Below are 21,937 nucleotides of genomic sequence, written 5' to 3' on the forward strand. Positions count from 1 at the left end.
TTCACAGGGTTTATAGTGAAGGGTCCTACAAAATGTGCTTCTGGGTAGAAACATTTTTAATCTTGAAAATAGGTCTTGAGAAATCTTGAGCCTTGAGAATGTAAGTCAATACAGTACACTGGATAGTGAGAACTAACATGAGGACTTGATACTACATGGAGAATATACTGTAAGTGGTCCTCTTGGACAATATTAAGTGGTGGGTGGTTTTCAGTGGAATATTTCAGTCTGAAATAGCCACAGTGCTCTATTTAGGTCATTTTTATTGTCACTTAGCTAGGACATGTTGGTGTTATATTTTTCACCAAACCCGACTAGGACTTTGAAGTAAACTGGTCAAAGCTTATGGCCACCAGATTAGTGCTATGTATACAGTATATGGTCATTCAAACAGACATGCTGATGTGGAAAATGAGATTAACATAACGATACGATACATTAAATATACATATGAAGCTGCTCCCGATGCAACGGACAGCAAATAATCAATTTACTTTACAAAGTCCCTCCTGACTTCTAACGCATGGCCCCTTTCACCATAAATACGCCTTTGTAGTGCAAAAAAAGAAAAAGAAGAAATAAAACCAGATGTTTTTTTTTTCTGTTGTGTGTGCAGGAAGTTACAGCTCTACCTCTGCCATGTTAATCTGTATTCTATGTGACTCTCAGGACACGCCTCGGTCTCCGTAGTGTTGTGATGCGTCATGTTCACGTAGAATCAGCGGCGCGAGAGAAACAGTTCAGCGACCAGAAATAGATCTACATATCAAATATTGGGCACAAACTATTGACCAATTTCTAAATAGTCAAGACAAGTCAAGTTTATTTCTTTAGCGCTTTTCACAACAGACATTGTCTCAAAGCAGCTTTACAGAAATCAACAGTCAAGGTGGACGGTGTGCATTTATCCCTGATGAGCAGCCGTGGCGACTGTGGCAAGGAAAAACTCCCTTAGATAATAAAACTATAGAGCATCTATAAATAATTATATATAAATAAGTAGTTTTTTTTACCAAAGCAAATGTGTTAAAAACAATACACTCCAATACAAATGCCAACTTGTATCTAATGCACATTTCTTTTTCCTTATTTTTTTGACGCATCACATCGTTACTTTTATGACGCTGCATCTTACCATCCATAGTGTGTGTGTGTGTGTGTGTGTGTGTAATGTTTGGTGCTGACTATAGCACCTCTGTTCCAGAAAGTTTCCTGAATATACAGGTATATAACACACTTTTGTGTACTCTGGCTTTTAAGCTGTTTGCACTTGTGTGTGTGTGTTTAATAAAGAGAGAGAGAGAGAGAGGGAGTGATAGATAGATAGATAGATAGATAGATAGATAGATAGATAGATAGATAGATAGATAGATAGATAGATAGATAGATAGATAGATAGATAGATAGATAGCGAGCGAGCGAGCGAGCGAGCGCATCGATTGATCGATCCTGGCTGTAGCTCTTCCTAATGGGCTCCTGGTGCCAGGTCCAGACTCAGGTCTGTAAAGGAGGTTTAGCAATATTCAGGGAGAGTCTGGGACTATAACGCTGACAGAGACAGAAAGCATGTGTGTGCATTAATTTTTTAGAAGCTGAAGATATTCATATGAATTCTTTATTTGCATTTTGCACCTAATTGGTATATAATATACATTCTGCAGTCCATTCCGGATAATCTCTCTCTCTCTCTCTCTCTCTCTCTCTCTCTCTCTCTCTCTCTCTCTCTGTGTCTTTGTGTTTAATCAATTCTTCTTCTTCCAAAAAGTCTTAATTCATTATTCTGTCTGTCTCTGTTTCTCTCTCACACACACACTTCGTCTGTAGTTCTCAGGCGAGGTCCTGGAGAACAGTGTGAACGTGGTGATAGCGAACCTCTCTGTGATGGACAAGGATGAGCCCCGAACGCCCAACTGGAACGCTGTGTACGGTGTCGTCAGCGGAGACAGCGGACGCCACTTCGTCGTCCGGACAAACCCGGAGAACAACGACGGCATGCTCACTGTGGTGAAGGTACACACAGACACACACTTCACATTTCACATGGTCCACACTCCAGCTTTCTCTTGATCTGATTTATTTGATGATAAAAAAAATGAAACCTGACCTGAAAGCTCCAACACCTTTCCCAAGAAAACGTGTGAAACAAACAAGAGCAAAAGCTTCAAATTGGCCTTGCTGTTCTCATTAGTGCTCAGTAAGTACAGCGTCTGCCCACAGATACATCAGGCTTATTACACTTTGTGTGTGTGTGTGTGTGTGTGTGTATGTGTGTGTGTGTGTGTGTGTGTGTGTGTGTGTGTGTGTTTGTGTGTACAGTTTTAGGTTGTATATTTAGTCTTAGACAGCACTTAATGTGAGAAATGTTTTGTCAGTGTTTTTAAAGCATACAGTGATGTGGAAAAAGTACCCCGCCCCACCTTCTTCGTATGAGAAAATACAAATACAAAACACAATTGATACGTTAATGTTAATTCCTTTGTTTCCCATCTGTACTACTCTAGATCATTTAGCGTGCTTCGCTCCATCTTTTTACGCAATTTCTTGATTCAACAAGTCTGGCAGTAATCAAGCCTGGGTGTGGCAAGTGAAATAAAACTCCTTTAACTTCACTTAAAAAAAAAAAAAAAAGTTCTTAATCACAGTTCATTCATGATTTAGCAACGTGTGCACGGGGGCAATTACTTTTTCACATAATTCCATGCAGGTTTGGACAGTTTTTTTCCCCCCCAGTAATTAATAAAATCCTTATTTTTCAAATTGCATTTTGTATTTGCTCAGGTTACCTTTGTGTAATATAAAAATTTGATTGATTTGATTAATTGATTTATTCTGTATTTGGAAGGGGACAAATACTTTTTCACAGCACTATAAATATCAGTGCATGTGTGACTTCAGGCTGCATGCACAGGTAAGACCACGATGCCCAATGGGACGTAGTAGCTCAGTGGTTCAGAATGTTGTGAGTCCAAAAAGCAGCACCACCATGTTGCCACTCCTGGGCCCCTGAGCAAGGCCCCTAACCCTCAAGTGCTCGACTGCATAAATGAGATAAGTTGCTCTGGAAAATTGCACCTGCCAAATAGCGTAAATGTAAATATAATGTCATGAGGGAGGTGGTAGCTTAGTGGTTAGGGCATTGGCCTCTGGATTGGAAGGTCACGGGTCCAAATCGCAGCACCACCAAGCTGCCACTGCTGGGCCCTTGAGCAAGGCCCTTAATCCTCGAATGCTTTGTTGTAAGCCGCTCTGGATAAAGGCATCTGACAAATGTTGTGAGGATAACGTAATGGTGCCATGTTAAATGAACACTGTTTTCCTATGGAAATGTGGATAATACTGTTTTGTTTTGGAGAAAACTGTGAAAATTGTTTGTCTCTCATCTCCCATTCTGTCTCTCTTCCTAGCCGGTGGACTTTGAGATGAATCGAGCGTTCATGTTGACGGTAGTCGTCAACAATCAGGCTCCGCTGGCTGACGGGATCCAGTCGTCCCTGCAGTACACCGCCGGGGTCACGGTCTCTGTGAGGGACGTCAACGAGGCGCCCATTTTCCCTGAAAACCCCAAAATGGTGCGTTTTGAGGAGGGCGTCCCTGCTGGCACCATCATCACTACGCTCACCGCCCGAGACCCTGACACCTTCATGCAGCAGAGCATTCGGTAAGGTACTGAAGTGTTCACAGATGCTAGCTAGGATGTGCAGGAAGGCTGCGGTAGCTCAGTGTTAGGACAATCTGCATTGGCCTTTTTGACTGAAAAGGTCGCAGGTTCAAATCCCAGTACCACCAAGCTGCAACTGCTGGGCCCTTGAGCAAGGCCCTCAGCCTCATCTGCTCAGTAGTAAGTCGTTGCCAAAATGCTGTATATCTAAAAGTGAATCCTGTTTCCAACGATAAACAGAGCACAGAGAAGGTCATAGCTTATTAGTGAAGGAATTGGACCACAACAAGCTGGGCCCTTGAGCAAGGCCCTTAACCCTTACTTGCTCAGCAATACTTCGCTCTGAATATGAATGTGCCAATTGCCATATATTTTCCTGTCTCCAAAGATTGACAGAGCATAGGGGAGGTCGTAGCTCATTGTTTAAGCTGGGCCCCTGAGCAAGGCCCCGTATACCTATAGCTGCTTAGCTGCATGAATTAGACAAATAAAAGTCGCTCTGCATAAGGACATCTTACCAAACGTCACTATTTTCCGATTTTCATTATTGGAATCCATAGCAGGGGTTAAAGCTGAAGTTTATTTTTCGAGAAATCTTTTTTTTTGCAGTCATCGCGGCCAAACCCTTGACGAGCCGCTGTTTGGTGTCGTCTTACTTTAAACGCTGTTATATTTGCTCATAAAAGGCCAATCAATGTGAAGCTGATGACAGCCTGAGTCAATACCTCAACCGTGTGTGTGTGTGTGTGTGTGTGTGTGTGATAGAAAAGCAATTTAATTTTGCACATGGCACAGATTTCAGTGTGTTCACTGAAATACAAGGCTGCGTCCCTTTTTCCCTTCTGTACACTTTAGCTCAGTGTCCACTCCCTGCCCTCCCTCTTTTCTCGGCTCGTGCTCATTTCTCTTCTGGCTTTCCCTCTTCTCTCCAAGGAAGATCTGGTCTAAACAAATTTACCAGTTAATTTGCCTACTAATGAGAGTAAATTGGGTGTACATCATAATTTAGGAAGATGCTGCAATCACCAGCTGGCCTCTCTCTCTCTCTCTCTCTCTCTCTCTGACTTTCTTATTTGCATATCTCTAAAATAATAGTTTCCTCCAGTTTTCTGCAGCCATCTGGACGAGAACTTTATGGCAACTTGCTTTTCAAACTTGACACAAACATATGTAAATATATAAATATATATATAAACAATCCTCTCATTGCCTCTAAAAAGAAGGGCAGACAAGAAATTAGTATTTTTTTTAGGGAGGAGTTGAAAGCAAATCACAAACCCGTTGAAATATGATGAGAAGACATGATGTTCTTGATGTTAGCGTTAAGATTTTTGCTTCACTCCGAAGACTGACAAAAATACTTCGATAGGACTGAAAAGTCCACTGAAATCATTTCCTTTTTTTCAGACATAATTTTTCCAAAATATGTGTGATATAAAATTAACACCATTTGAACAGTTTCCCATTCCTTCTAAATTAACACACACCCCTTCACCAAAAGTATGTGGACACCTGCCCATCAATCTATAGAAGCAGACAATTGTATAGAATGTCTCTGTATACTGTAACATTATCATTTTCCATTTGCCAGAATTTAAAATCCCAAGCACTTTTCCAGCACGATGTTTCTGTGCACAAAGAAAGTCCATGAAGACATCATTAATCTGTTTCAGTTTAGAGGTACACAAATTCACCGGTTTTGGCAATCAATCGGCAACGATAGTTATTCGCTGAAACTATCAGTTATTGGCAAAAATCCATAACGATAGTTTTTCCGGCTCGCGTTTGTTTTTAGAGTAGCTGAAAAAGTCCGGTGTCATTACGAGAGCGGCCTCTAGTGGCAAATCACTGATGCCATGTGCCATTGAGTTTGTGCGCTGCACGGAGAGCACATTGTGCGTGTAGTGCACTTTACATTTTTAAATATTAATTACATTATTATATTTAATAATTGATATCAAAATATTTCATTTAGTCAATTTTTATGATCCAGTACAGCTTTTTACTTTTTGTAATAAAGTTCAGTACTGTTTAGCTGTTGCCTTTTTATCCAGAAGCCAATTAAAACATTTCAAAATTGGTTGATTAATCTGTTATCAGGAAATACGACCCAACCTATCTATGGGTATTAAAAAAAATCCACTATTTTTTTAATTCTATTAAGATTGTGGTAGTTGATCTTGGATGTCCTGCACAGAGCCCTGACCTTCTCAACCTTACTGAAAAAATTTAGGATGAACTTTAAGCTCAGCCTTCTTAACCAGCATTAGTGCCTGATCTCACTTGCTGAATAAGCACTAATCCCCACATTTACACTTCGAAAAACCTTGTGGAAAGCCTCTGTGAAAAAGAAGAGCTTATTCTAACAAGAAAACGGGGAATACAGGATCAGGAGATGGTGAGGTGTGCACCAACCTTTTTCCATAAAGAGTAATTGAATCCCCGTCTAAAGATACTGGTTCTTGGAGATGGTTAACCTTTTTTGAACCATCAAAAATATATGGAAACAAGTCCAAAAAATGATTAGAGATAAGTTAAAGAAAATAGCACAACCCTAACAAGGCTACCAAAACCTTTCTGGATCTACATTTTTGTTCTTTTTCTTTGTGGAGTTCATATCAATTGAAAACCACTCACCAGTCTGCTGGCTCCACATGGACAGCCTAAAAATACATGAGAATTACATGGTTCCAAGAACACTGGAGATTGTTTTTTATATAAACAGCTTGTTACAGTGGTTGGGTTCTACAGTAGGGCACAAAAGTCCATTATATCTTTAACAATGAGGAAACCTATATATCTTCTTCTTCTTTTGGGTGCTCCCATTAGGGGTCGCCACAGAAGATCATCCGTCTCCATACCCCCCCTGTCCTCTACATTTGCCTCTTTCAAACCAACTACCTACATGTCTTCCCTCACCACATCCATAAACCTCCTCCTTCCTGGTGGCTCCATCCTCAGCATTCTCTTACCGATATACCCCATGTTCCTCCTCTGCACATGTCCAAACCATCTCAATTAGGATTCTCTCACTTTGTCCACAAAACATCCTGCTGTCCCTCGAATAAACTCATTTCCAATCCTCTCCGCATCGTCCCAATGAAGAGGAAACCTACTGTATATATAAACATATGAACAGATATTTAGGGTAAACCCTTTGAGTCTAGTTCCTCAAGGGTTCCTTCATCTCAGGGAGGTTTTTCCTTCAACACCATCACCTCTGGGTCTCTCTTAAGGAATGAACTTAGAGTAATGAGTTTAGGAATGTTAAATTTATATTATACTAGTTATTTTTTATGTAAAGCTACTTTGTTAAAGGTGCTATACAAATCAAATTGAACTGAAAACCAGTCTGATTTCAGTTGAAAGTAGTAGTCCATAATGAACATTGACTTGAGTTTGGATATTTGTATTACTGCGTACGGTGTAAAACAGGAAATGTCTAAAAGTTTTAAAAAAGTAAAAAGAAAAAAACTCAATATTGCCCTGACAAGCATTATCACATCTGCCTGTAGTGTTTCTAAGTAGCTTATTTGTGTTATTCTAGTGTTCTATCAGTATTTCTGCCTATAAATATAGACCAATCATGACTTATATCATAGTTATATACTATGTTGTTAATCAAATCACCCAATTTAAGTCACACTGGTCTTCCTCAATAATGACCATCCATTGTATGTCTCCGGTTATGTGGTCACCAAAGCAACAAAGTGTCATATTGTATGAAAAATGACAAAACAATGACATAAGGAGCACCTGTGTCACCGAACAACACTGCCGTCGTGCTGCTTGTTAGCGAAGAAGCTGACACAGGAGGAAAAATGGTGTTCAGGAAGTGATTACTTGGGAACTTCAGGCATTTTTCAGGGCCAAATAAGGCCCTTTATTGGATGCAGGAAACTTAAAACTTGGTATATGCAGTATGTACCAGGCAACTTGGTGGTTCAAATTGCAGAATAGGTCATAAAGTTAGTTGGAAACAGGATACTGCAGCCAGACATCGTTTGCTAACTGTGTGCATTTTTTTTCCCAAACATTTTGCACATGACTGCTGACAATGGACAAGCGTGCAATAAAATTTGTGCACAAGGGAGACATATTTATAACAGTCACGAGCCAGACTCAGACGAATGCTTATCCATCAGTCACATGGTCATTGGAAGACATGCAGGATGATGGACCAAGGCGAAGACAAGTTGTAAAGGCTGTTATATGGTGTGTTTTTTGAGCATCGAATTCCACATTTGGTCCCAATTTGCTCTTATAATTTCCTCCACTCTTTTAGGAAAATATTCCACTACATTTTGGAGTGTGCTTGCGGACATTTGTGTTAATTCAATTTAATTCATTTTTATTTGTATTGCGCTTTTAACAATGAACATTGTCTTAAAGCAGCTTTACTCAGATAATGTGGTGATTAAAAGTGAATATGTTCTTTATAAGTAAGTTTGTCCCTGATGAGCGAGCCAGTGGCGACTGTGGTGAAGGAAAAACTTCCCGAGATGGCATAAGGAAGAAACCTTGAGAGGAACCAGACTCAAGAGGGAACCTCATCCTCATCTGGGTTGCACCGAATGTCAATTTATAGCAGATGAATGCTGATTTTATAGCAGATGATAAGATGTTGCGGGGTACAGTGATGATGATCAGAAGCAAAAGTAGAACTCCAGAATTTCATGGAACAACCCAAGGCGTGGATGAGAAACCGTTAATCAGAAACAGTGGTTTCAGTAAAGTCAGATACTGATGTAGGGGAGGTGAGGAGGTCAGGGGTGCAGTCCGCATTCACAATTCATCCCAAAAATGTTGAGCAGGGATGAGATCAGAGCTCTATAGCAGGCTACTCACTTTGTGCACATTGCCATGCTGGAACAGGTTTGGGTTTCCAAGTTCAAGTGAACGCAAATTGTCCAAATACATTCGATACAGTTGTGTGTCTCCAGCTTTGTGGTAACAGTTTAGAGAAAAACTACATATGGCAGGAAAGTTCAGGTGTCCCAATAGTTTTGTACATATAGTGTACTGTTATGTCCAGGCGAATATATAGCAACGTGGTGAATTACAGTTGGGGTACCTCTGGGATACCTCTGGAGGTCCAATCAGCTTTTCGAATTCAGAAAATATACTGACTTGGAGGAGTCGTGATCATCATCTCCTAAATAAACTCACCAGACTTCATATCTACAAGTTTCTTCTCAATTTCACTAAATTCAAGCCTGTACTTCTACAAGGCTGTAAGCACTCTGGAGAAAAACCTTCTCAAACCTTTTGCCTTTGATCTCGTGTAGAAACCCTGTGACTGATGAAGTACTAATCCCCTGTTTAAATACCACCGCAATTAATGTAAAGCTCCTCCTTTTCCATTTCTACTCCAGTAACAATTACTAAAAGTTCTCACTTCCGAACCAGTGTGGAAAGTCGAAGTAGAAATGTACTGTATGAGAACTCTATGTGAATAATGGATGGAGTTCAGTGTTCCATCCTCTTGCACATCAGACCTTAATAAGGAAAGAGTTTTCTGTAGATACAAACACACAGCGAAGGTACTTTTACTCCACACACACACACTTTTGCACTCGCTTCAGCTTCTCATTTAACATTCTTTACGTTTTCACTGCACATTAATAAGGAACTCTGTGTTTTTTCTAAAATGTGGTTTAGTAAAAAGTAAGATATTACACATTCAGATAAAAAGTTGAGGTCTCCAGAATCCAAAATTTAAAGAAAAATACTCGAAAATGAATAATGATTTAAAAAACTCAATTAGAGATCCTTAAAAAAAATGTACAGTAACAAAGTAAAACGACCTTCTTATTGTTCACCACCGCAATGTACTTGTTTATTTACAATTAGGTTCAAATGTGTAGTTTAAATTAATTTAAACATAATAAATAAAAAAAAACATCAAACATATTGTTTGATGTGGAACCATGTGATTTTTGTTTGTATATATGTGATGTGATTTTATATATATATATATATATATATATATATATATATATATATATATATATATATATACACACATATATATACCACTGGTAATGAGCTGTCAGCTTGCTTTAGCCTCCCATGTCTACTTTTTCAACACAATCTTTAAAATCTTCATCACAGCTCGATGCAGGACGAAGTGGATTGTGTCCATACACTCTTCATCCTGACAATTAACTCCGGACATGCTTTCCGATGCTGTATGTGACTTTCTCCTCAAAATGCACTCTAATTAGCTCTTCGGCACTGCTGTCCAAGCTTTCTAATGTTCACACGGCTGTCCTGTCCACACACACACACATATACACATTTTTACCTTTGGCTAGTTCCATGTCCCAAAAGTGACACTGCAGCCAAAATAATGTCCTTCGCTAACAGCTCATCAGCGATCCTGTCACCGAGTGCCTTCTAAACATGACCCGAGTGCCAGCGCTTTCCTTATCTCTGGCTGTCGGTTTCTTTTTTTTTTTTATAGCAGTCGCCGCAAATCTTGTGCACAGCTGCAAATTAATTAACACAAGTGGTGCTTCAAAGGAGCGACGGAGATTAAGATCGGTTGTTGGGCCGCCATTAATCTGGTCGTCATTCTTGCTGTTTAATATGCAAAAAATCTCGCCGGCTGGAAATCGCGGAATCGCTGAAGGCTGTTATTGACGCTAACGCGTCGTGTAGGGGGTTTTATGGAATCTGCTTTAAGTGCTGCTTTGGGATGTTAATTAAAACGCTGCATGAAAAGTCATATAAAGCGTACCCTGCTTAGCCCGTTGTAAAGTTAGGATTGTTCTGATCCTGTCACAACTGTAAGCATCAATTTACCCAAGTCCCTTCTGATTTCTAACGCATTGCTCTTTCACAAACAGGTCTTCGTAGTGCAACAAAAAAAGATAAAATCAAACCAGATGTTGATTTTCTGGTGAATCTTAACACCGCTATTATCTGTGTTTGTATTTGTATTTTGCAGATATTTAAAGCTTTCGGATCCTGCGAACTGGCTGTCCATCAACTCGTCAAATGGTCAGATCACCACAGTGGCTGTGCTGGACCGAGAATCTGTCTACGTCAAGAAGAACATCTACGAGGCCACGTTCCTCGCTGCTGACACCGGTGAGCTTTCTGAGTAGCAAAACATCCTCCTGACCTCCAGGTTCCCACCAGGTTGTCCATCCCACTTTCCATTTTTAATGTCTGCCTGCCTTCCCACCTTTATATCTTCCTGTCTTTGTCCATCTTTTTTGTCTTTCTATCTGTCTCTTTGTCTGTCTCTTTTTTTTGTATATCTGTCAGTATGTTTATCTGTCCATTTTTTCCAATTTTCTAACTTTATGTCTGTCTGCCATTCCCACTTTTATATCTTCCTGTCTTCGTCCATCTCTCTGTCTACCAATTTGTCTTTATGTCTTTCTTTTTCTTTATAATATCTGTGTGTCAGTATGTCAATTTTTTCTGACTTTACATCTTTAAATCGGTCTGTCTGCCATTCCCGTCTCTCTGTCTGTCACTATGTCTGTCTCTTTATTTGTCTATCTCTTTGTCCATCTGACAATTTTTTCAGACTTTACTTCTATATATCTATCTGGCTGCCTTCCTGCTCTCGTCTTTTTGTCTATCCTTCTCTCTGCCTGTCTGTCTATGTGTCTCTCTGTCCCTAAGTGCATTTGTCTGTCTGTCCAATTCCCTGTACATCTCTCTGTCCAAGTTCGTTTAACTCTCAGTCAATTAAGATTAAGTTTTAAATCTGTACAAACCCTTTCCCAGAGAGTCTTGGAAGAAAAACCGTACATTAATGATGCTCTCCGTTCACTTTTCATGCTTGCCATTTGCACAGGGATGGAGTCAGGGTTCTCTCTCTCTCTCTCTCTCTCTCTCTCTCTCTCTCTCTCTCTCTCTGCATAATAAGTCTTTCTGTGGTTGTTTTTCTTTCCCAAACAAACCCACGCTTAGCCAAGCAAAACCCCAATCACAGCTAACTCTCTCTCACTCTTTCACACACACACACACACACACACACACACACACACACACACACACACACACACACACACACAAGCTCATCCCCCCTGTGTGTTATCAGACTCGTCCAGCTCAGTGTTTACTCGAACTCAGAGCTGCTTTTCATCCATGACTGACATGGCTAGCTCCCGTGATGTGCTTTACGTTCCCTCACTCTTCTTCTCCTTCTTTTTCTTCTTCTTTTTCGTTTTTTTTAGCAGAGGAGTGGAAACAGGGATTAAAGGCATTGCTGCAACCAGTAGATACTTTACCTTCTGTTTATCATTTCGTTCTCTCTCTCTTTTTTAAATAATGACTTTGTCACAGATTTTTCTGATTATATCGGGGTATTTGGTTTCTACACTTTTAGATAAACAGGGTTTATAAAGATGACTGGGTAAGACATTTAAAACAAGCAAATCAATTGAGAACTGAATATTATATGGATTGAAATGCAGAAAATAATAATAATAAATACGCTTCAGGGAATCTGGCTGTAAACAATAGCACTGGGGGTGAAAACTCATAGGTCTGATGAGTCATAGTGCCATCTGGGGGGCAAACTACAGTCTAATTGTTTACAGTGGTATTGGTGGAGGAAACTAATATCTGATTCGTTCCTCATTGTTTAGGCATGCATTAGGGGGAGTCTACAGTCTGACTAGTTTTAAGGTCATTGTGGATGAGCTCAAATTGGGTACAGTGCTATGCAGAAACTACAATCAGATTGGATTCATTGGTATTAGTGGTAAAAAAAACTCTTGGCAGATTGGATTTAGAGCTATTAAAACTATGAACTATGGTTAGATTGGATTTGGTGGTATTAGAACAGGAACTTTAGTCAGATTGGATTCAGTGGTTTTGGGGTAAAAACTACAGACAGTTTGTATTCTTAACTAATAAAACTAGGAACTACAGTCAGATTTGATTCACTGTATTGGACTAAGAAGTACATTCAGATTGGATTCATTGGTATTAGGCGTAAAAACTATAGTCAGAATGGATTTAGTGGTTTTAGTGGTAAAACCTATAGTCAGATTGGATTCAGTAATTTTAGTGGTAAAAAGTATAGTCAGATTGGATTCAGTGGTATTAGGGGTATAAACTACAGGCAGTTTGGATTCTGAGCTATTAAAACTGGGAACTACAGTCAGATTTGATTCATTGTATTGGACCAATAACTACATTCAGATTGGATTTAGTGGTAATAGGGGCAGGAACTACAGTCAGATTGAAATTGGTGCTATTGGGGCAAGAACTGCAGTTAGATTGGATACAGTGGTATTAATGCAGGAACTACAGTCAGGGTAGATTCGGTTGTAATATCAGCAAAAACTACGGTCACATTGGATTTAGCGGTATTGAAGCAGAAACTACATTTGGGTTACAGATTGGATTTAATGGTATTAGAGCATAAACTATATTCAGATTGGATTCAGTGGTATTAGGGACAAGAACTACAGTTAAAATGAAATCAGTTGTATTGTACCAGGACGTACAGTCAGATTGGATTTAAGTGGTATTAGGGGCAAGAACTACAGTTAGATTGAATACAATTGTATTAAACACAACTGTGTTTTCGTTGTCACTTTCGGAAGTATTGTTTGTTGTATATCCTCTGCTCATAACAGCTTTTGTTTCCTGTTTTTTTTCTTTGTTTTCCTTAATCTCGTTTTCGTTCGCGTTTTCGCTGAGCTGTAGATGCATTGTTTGCTAATTGCCTAACCGTTGCCTGTTTCTTGTTTCTTGTGCGTGCCGATTTGGACCTGCCTGCCTGATTATATTAATAAACCGTTTTTATATTGGAATTGCATTTGTCTATATTATATTATATGACACACATTGGTTACAGTGCCAATGATGGCAGGGGCAACAGTCATATTGGGTACAGTTGGCATTAAGAAACAAACTGCAGTCCGAGTGGTTACAGGAATGCTGCATAATGGCAAGTACAGTCCAAACATTTACAGTGACATTGGAGGTGAAAGCCACTAGGAAATCGGTTACACAGGTGTTGTACTGGAACAGATGATATTCAAATGGAGCAGAGCAGAATTTCAAATCAAGTCAAGAACCTTTTTAATTGTCATTTCAACCATATATAGCTGACGCAGTACACAGTCAAATAAGATGTTTCTCCAGAATCTTGGTGCTACATCACCCAACATAGAGCGACATAACAGAACACAGAGTTAAGGACTAAAGTGAGTGTTCTCGCCACATAAAGTGCATCGTGTGCAACCGAGTGCAAACAGACAGCACAAGACAGTGTAAATACAATTTTCACCTAGAATCTCATTATAAAAAGTAATTGTAATGTTAACTGATTTTAATGGACCACCAATGCATTGCTACAGCGTTAGTACACAGGGAGATGGAGCGACAGTCGACGCTAGTGTGTAACCAATCCATTCGTTTCTTCCCTGCTTTCTCATCTCCATCAGAAATGCAAAATTCAGCCTCAAGCTCACACGCTGTGGTGGGAACAGAAATGACACACTCCTCCTCCTGCGAATGCCGCAGGAGGAAAATCCTGAAATTCACTCGCGGTGCAGAGACGGCAAAAGAGTAAAAGTCACAGTCAGGAGGGTGAGAGAAGCTGGAGCAATGTGTGTTCTATAGGTTTCTGATCAAATAAAGTCAGCTCTTGCAATTTATATATATATATATATATATATATATATATATATATATATATATATATATATATATAAAAACACTCCACGTCCACACTATTGTTTTCAATCGTTTTCGGAAGGCAAAAACTGAGAAAAAAATGTGCTTTGAAACGAAAACATATTAACGTGGAAATGCCCTAAACCAGGGTCGCCCACAAGGACCACAGGAGTCGCCCGCAGGCCTTTTCTAAAAATAGCTCACCATAGCGCCACTTACCAGTGAGCTGCATCTTATTTTTTTGCTATTCTTCTTTTAAAGCACACTTGCATTGGTTTGAATTTGAAAATGACAATATTAAAATAAAGATGACAAGCTATAGATGAACATTTCAGAAGTGTGTATCAAACTGGTAGCCCTTCACATTAATCGGTACCCAAGAAGGAGCTCTCAGTTTCAAAAAGGTTGGTGACCCCTGCCCTGAACGTTCCGCTTGCTAAATCTGAATCAAAACGTAATCGATCGTGTGAGTTCTTTTGCTTTAAAGTTTGAAGTTTGTTTGAACCGGAACGTAGGTAAAAAAAAAAAAATTACTTTGAAATTCAATGATTGACAGTTTCAGTGTGTACATTTGGGTGACGGGTGATCGCAGTAAATCCCTGAATAAGTGACATTAAATACAACAGAACATAAAGAACACAGAGTCTGTTTTACTGTAAATACTGTATCTAAAAAATTGTGATCATTATTATTATTCAGAGTCTATTGTATTCATTGCAGGCATCTACAGTTGGTATGTCCTTGTAAACTGCATACTGTAGGGTGAGTTTGGTTCCCTTTCTGCAGTTCTTGAGTCGCTCTTGGGTTGATTCAGGCACCTTCAGCAAGACTTTAGCAAACAAAGTATGTGTGAAAGCTACATATGTGAGAGCAACCTAAGACAATAATAGTGTGTGTTTGTGTGTCTCCACTTCCAGCTTTGCCCACGCTCCAGTTTTGTCTCTTCAATTTCTCCTGCCCAATTTTCGAGATCTCAGTCTCAGTCAGAAGGCCAGATTTTAGCATTATCAACTGTGTGTCTGTGTGTGTGAGTGTGTGTGTCCACTAATGGAGACAGATGTCTAAAAGGGTTTGGTTAATTCCACACTGGCAGCCGATAATAGCAGCCTCACTGGACACTCTGACACAGAAACAACTGCTACACCCACACACAGACTCTTCTCACCTTGCTGTCTCTCCATTTCTCTTGTTTTTTTATTCCATCCTTCTGTCTTCTCAACTTCCTCTCCTGTTCCTAAAGTGTTTACACCTTAGAATCCAACTTTTGCTGAGTTTTCTGGAAAACAAACTGCACAACACAACCCCGTATGGATGGTGTGAGTCCGCCCTGGGGGTCGATCCCGACCACCAGAGGTCTCACTCTCCTGAATACTGAGCAGCACGAAAGTAATTGATTTTATTTGCCGTTTTTCAAGACTGGGAAGCGGGACTAAAACGATTAGTTCATCAAAGAACAGGAGGTGTTTCGGGGTGGGAAATGTCTCATGGGCGCACTCGGAGAAGTAAAGCTACCGAACTTGACTTTCCCATTTTCTTTTACTTTTCCTCACTCAGGGTTTTTGGGTGGATCTTTAAAACATTGGGTTAATAAGCAAATTGAAGATTTAACACATACCTTCCCAACAACATAAGCACCAGAGGTCAAAATGTTAATATACAGTTTCCATATACAGTCTTTAGTGTAGCGGGAAAGAAAAACTCGCCTGCCAATCTGAATACAACATAAATGGCCAAGCAGCACCTGTAAATGATTTGATTACCCCAGCAACTTATAAAATCTGCCTCCTGAGTAGGCGTAATAACTGCAAGCTTTACTCACCTGGCATTCAACAAATCTGTTTTAACACGCTATTTGGACAGCATTAGCTTTCTATGGGTTGCTGGGGAAATTCTGCTATTCATAGGTACCAGCCAGGGATTTTACTTCCACCCAGACTGGCAGTGTCAGTGGTTTTTCTCTGTTATCTACCCCTGAGAAACTTCCTGGCCAAAATACATACATTTTTAAACACATACAGCAAATGATAAATGAAACCCAGTATCCTTCCTCCTGTTTAAATTGACCACTAAGGGAACTGATGGTACTGTAAGTCCCAAACCGAAGCAAAAGAGGCACAAAATGTGAAGTTGCTGATATGCTTAGGAGAGTCTTTAAAACTTTCTTTCGGCTTCTCCCATTAGGGGGCGCCACAGCGGATCATCCGCATGTTTGATTTGTCACGTTTTTACGCTGGATGCCCTTCCTAACACAACCCTCCCCATTTATCCGAGCTTGGGACCGGCACTGAGAGTGCACTGGCTAGTGCAACCCTAATGGCTGGGGTTCAATCCCCTGACCGGGGGATCATCCTAACCACTAGACCACCAGGGAACCTTAATGAGAGTCTTTAATTGTCTAAAATGTATGTTTTTTTGCTAGAGGTTTCTAGATCCTCTTATTATCAGCATCAATAATGGTAATAATGGCTAAAGCTGATGAGCATAATGTGAATTATGGGGCTGGGGGATGAATTCTGTATGTTGAATTTGGTGCTTGTCTGTAGTTTGGTATCTAGTAGAACATTATATGGACACTATATTGACAAAAGTATTGAGACACCAGACTTTTTCAACCATATTTGGTTCTTCCACAAAAAGTCAGAGGCACACAATTGTTTTGGACGTCTTTGGATGCTCTAGCATGAAAATTTACCTGAACTAGGAGACCCAAACCTGCTCCAGCATGACAATACCCCATGAAGACCTACTTTGCATGGGTTGGAGAGGACGATCTCCTGCTATTGACCTACAGTATAAAACTCTTTTGAGATGAATGTGAACGTTGACTGCACCCCAAGAACCTCCTCACCTACATCACTACCTAACGTTACTAACAGCCTTGTGGCTGAATGAATCTCCACAAATCTTTACAAAATCTAGTGGAACGTCTTCTAAGAAGGGTGGAGTTTTTTATAATCATAAATTGTGACTAATTGTGAAGTCGGATGTTCAAAAATAACATATGAATCTTCTGGTCTGGTCTCCACAAGCTTTCGTCCATATATTTTAAACACACTCATTAAATAAAACATGTAGGCAGTTGACACCTCCGTTATTCTCATTTTCTCTAGACTAGTCTATCCTCTAGTAGATACATTCCTGCGTGTGTATGTGTGTGTGTGTGTGTGTGTATCCTCAGTGATGTGATTAGTCTTGTGATGAACTCTTCTGTCTAACCCTGATCTCGACATGCTAGTGATCTTATGAAAGCAACATGGGACTTCATTGTTATTATTATTACTATAATGTACAGCTCTCTCATCTTTTATTTTCATGCTCTCACAGTTCTGAGTCCTTTCTTATTATTTTTTGTTTTTTCCATTTCTCAGGCTCTCCTTCTGCCAGTAGCACAGGAACGCTGCAGATATTTCTCATAGATGTGAACGATAACGCTCCATCACTCGTCCCTCACGATGCTCAGATCTGCGAAAGATCCCACATGAACTCGGTCAACATCACAGCAGTGGATGCCGACACCGATCCCAATGTCGGTCCCTTTGTCTTCGAGTTGCCTCTTTATCCCTCCATCATTCGCCGCAACTGGACTGTTTCTCGAATCAGCGGTGAGACATGCTCGGACCTTCTGGAAAATTCTGTGCCAAATCTCTAATGCTTAATCTTGAAGCGAATACTTTTGAGAACAGAAGTAAAGAAGCGGTTAAGGTTTTGAGTTATTTGATTGTATAGTTGTGGATTCAACCACATGAATGAAATTCACTGCACTGTAAAGTATATGTGACAAGTAAAAAAACAAATTCAAGTCCTACAAATTCCAAACTCAAGACTAACTAAAACCTCAAATAATCGCCAATTCCTGAAAATTTAAAACTAATCTTAACCAAACCCAATCCTCAAACCCAAGCCCTAAACCTGAGCACCTAAACCTGATGCTTTTAATGATCGACGGGTCACACAACTATTTTGGCAGAAAAAGTATAAAATATGATAGGAATTTACAACTTTATACAGTTTTATGCAGTTGTTTTAGTTTTGTACTTAACTCTGTTAATCACCCATAAACTCCTTATTTGTACTCTAATCCTCTAATCCCAACTCTAAATTAATTTGGAATTTCATCCCGTCTGTAGGAGACTATGCTCGTCTGAGCCTGAGGATCCAGTTCTTGGAGTCGGGTGTGTATGAAGTTCCTATTTCTGTATCGGATTCGGGAAACCCTCCGCTCTCCAATCGCTCAGTCATTAAGGTGAAGGTGTGTCCGTGTGACGAACACGGTGACTGCACTGCCCTCGGTGCAGTAGCAGCGGCGGGCTTGGGCACCGGCGCCATCATCGCCATCCTGATCTGCATCATCATCCTTCTTAGTGAGTAACTCTAAAAAATGTTTCTGATTCAGGTGATATTGGTTAAAAGACATTTTAGAAAATGTATAGAATTTAATATCATTTATTTACACAGAGATTGTTGTAGCTAGAATAATGGCACTTCTATACCATGTTACGGTTATAGTCAAGTTTGAAGTTTTTGCTTATGCATAGCCAGAATCCAGTGCGAATGATTTCCCTGGTCACAGTCTCTATCATGAGCCCAATCAAACCCAATTTTGACTCTGTACTGACGGCTTTTGACTCCACTGATGGTCTCACCTTTCTTATATGATTCATGAAACTGACTCACACAGTGCAAGCATCTCATCTATCTTGAATGCGCTGCTTTGTGATGCATTGTGGTACAGCCTACTGTAGCAGTGTTGGAGCTTCACAACGATCTAGTCAATGACTAGACGTGTCAAAATAAAAAATGTTAGATTATTCTTCTGTGTTCCATCGAACGCTGTTTTAATTATCTGACTAGAAATAATGACTAAGTGTAAAGTATGCTGCATAAAATCAATGCCTCATTATAACAGAATAAATTTAAGATTGGCCCTAAATACTTTACTTTACTTGTGCCAATACTGTATCTGTACTTAAAAACACTTCAGTCTGGATTTTAATCTAAAGTGTGTTTGGGCTATTTTTTAACTTTAACTTTATAACAATGTCCCTGAAACACTGAAAATTGTCACGAACCCCCGGTGCAGGATGGTGGGAAATTGTGGGTACATACAGCATTTTGGGTACATAGTATATCAAATTGTGCCTCATGTACGGTTTGTAAAGTACCTTTAGACATGTTCCCAGTTTTTCCCATGCGACCCAGAAGAAACTCTTCCATGGCCTGGTATTGAGTTCCGATCCAGTGGTTGGGGACCTCTGGTGTAAACCACTGGTAGTAACCCGGAAATGCCTGAAAAACACTAAGGCCTTGTTTATACTAATAATCTCTCAATTTTGAACTTCTATCAACACTTTTTTTTGTCCATCAAAATGTTTTTTAAAATTTGAGCTTTCCAAAGTGGATAGATTTGAAAAAGCTGTTTGGGTGGACTATAAAATATGTAGGTTTTTGAAAACGATGATGCATTTTCTTTGTCATTGCGGTGACGTTTCAAAAGAGCCGGAAAGTAAATGCAGCTGGAAATGATGCAGGTCGAAGCATTTCACGTTTTGCTCATCTTTTGGGAAATCGATAGTGTGGACACGGAAAGTTTTTTTAGACAAAAATGCCTTTTACAAATGTATCTGGATTGCTGTAGGACTACAGTCATTAGCCTTTAGCCGTAGTGTGTAGTTTTTTTTAATTACTCCTCAAACAGATATTCTATTTGCTTATACTTTTTTCAAAAATACAGCCAATCTAATAGCCTACTTCTAAACCAACACGGCCCTGACCAGGCAGTTACCCAGCATAAACAAGTAAAAACCATAACATTGCATTACACGGCAATTAAACGTTAATGAGAAAGTCTTTGTCCTTTGTGTGTCATATCAACCCCTTCCAGTTACTACCACACAATCACAATCTTCCTAACTGAACACTCTTCAGGGTGAAGAAACAAAAAACCTCCCACTCGTATGACTTTTTGTGTTGTCTGATGGTGTTGGCACCAATAAAGACTAACCCACAGGATCCCAGTTCTAATACACACCTTGCATTTCCAGCAGATGCCATGCGAACCTTTATGGGAAAGCATTCTGATTAAAAAAATAAACACACACTCACACACACACACACACACACACACACACACACACACACACACACACATACACACACATACACACGAGCCCCGAGCCTTTTAGAGAGGTGCTGGATCTGAATAATGTATTCATATTCAGTTACATTCCTAGTACAAAACCACTTTTACAGCCAACTGTTTTGAGAGGATTTTTGAATTCAATAGCTTTGACCCCCCCAAAAAAATGAATTACAAAGTGTAAATCTTCTTTCTTCAGAAAATTCACTCTGTACCCAAAGTGCCTGAGGCTAAATAGTAGATCAGCACATCCTGGCATGAAATACAACCTGGAGAAGCCATTATTCCTTTATCTCTTATTGTTTTTAATAAGACACATACTATAACACTGAATTTCCTGTATTCTTTGTGCACTCCAGTTCATGGTATAACTAACCATAGCTGAACTTCACTCGCAAACTTACAGGTTGTTTTTTCACCCTGAGGTTAAAACTCTGCTGCTCCAAACAAACACAAGGCCAGACTTTCTTTGGCCCAAGGCATGCAATACTGAATTTTTTTGGTGGTGAAAAGATAAGAGACTTCCTTTCCCTATACATTGGAGAGCTGCTCATCTGGACATATCAATAAAACATTTACCTAGCACTGGCTGGAACATCACGTTCCTCTCCAAGGCGAGGATATTTCTGCGTGAGAGTGGATTTTTTGTGCGAATAATACACAGGACCGAAGCTCAGAGTTGCGTAGGATATTTCGTAATATGTTCATGATACTGGAGCTGTGCTGCACAAATTAGGATAATGGCGAATGATCACTTTTCATTAATGATCAGCATTCTCCAATCAACAATCACCACTAACTCTAACTAATTAAGGCCATTTGGCAGACGTCCTTATCCAGAGTTACTTATAGTACAGTTTAGCCGGTGAGGGTTAAGGGCCTTGCTTAAGGTCCCCAAAGATTGGTGGTGCTCTGGTATTTGAACTTGTGACCTTCTGAGCCTAATGCCTACACCACTGAAATGCCACCTCCTCCTATCAAACACCAACATTTACCTCAACCATTTATTCAATTATTGTACATCAGACACCGTCATATAGCATCAGCATTCTCCATCAAATATCAGTATATCAAACACTAACATACACATCTTACCATTAAATCCTAACTTTAAAATCCCATTTGACACTAATATCCTCCATAAAATACCACAAAATGTTCATAAACGGAACATCAATATCCTTCACAAAACCCAATGGAGCACCATTTCCATATTCTCGAAAACACAATAACACTCATCAGCAAACACCAACATTTGCTATAAATGCCAACATTTACAGAAGACCGTTATTCTTCAAATACGTATATTATCTATAAACAAAATAGTAAATGCCAGCATTTAGCATTAAGCTTCAGAATTCCTTTGAATGCCATTAATCACCAGCATTCTCCATTTAACACCGCCATTTTTTCCATTTAAAATCCGATAGACACCACGATATAAAATCAACACCCCAGGTTATAGATGAAATTCACAACCCCGATTC

General features: G+C 39.7%; 1 protein-coding gene across 2 annotated transcripts in view; it reads left to right on the forward strand.

Annotated features, from left to right (window-relative positions):
- Positions 1-21,937, forward strand: part of LOC124399035 (cadherin-4-like) — a 356,413-nt gene that overhangs the window by 329,953 nt on the left and 4,523 nt on the right. For both annotated transcript variants that reach the window (XM_046869681.1, XM_046869682.1), the window contains 5 exons: positions 1,825-2,010; positions 3,405-3,658; positions 10,611-10,753; positions 17,683-17,916; positions 18,442-18,675. In XM_046869681.1, the coding sequence (XP_046725637.1) occupies positions 1,825-2,010; positions 3,405-3,658; positions 10,611-10,753; positions 17,683-17,916; positions 18,442-18,675 (1,051 nt within the window). The remainder of the gene's footprint in view (positions 1-1,824; positions 2,011-3,404; positions 3,659-10,610; positions 10,754-17,682; positions 17,917-18,441; positions 18,676-21,937) is intronic.

This window comes from Silurus meridionalis, chromosome 16, assembly GCF_014805685.1.
Source record: "Silurus meridionalis isolate SWU-2019-XX chromosome 16, ASM1480568v1, whole genome shotgun sequence".
In the NCBI taxonomy this organism is placed as follows: Eukaryota; Metazoa; Chordata; class Actinopteri; order Siluriformes; family Siluridae; genus Silurus; species Silurus meridionalis.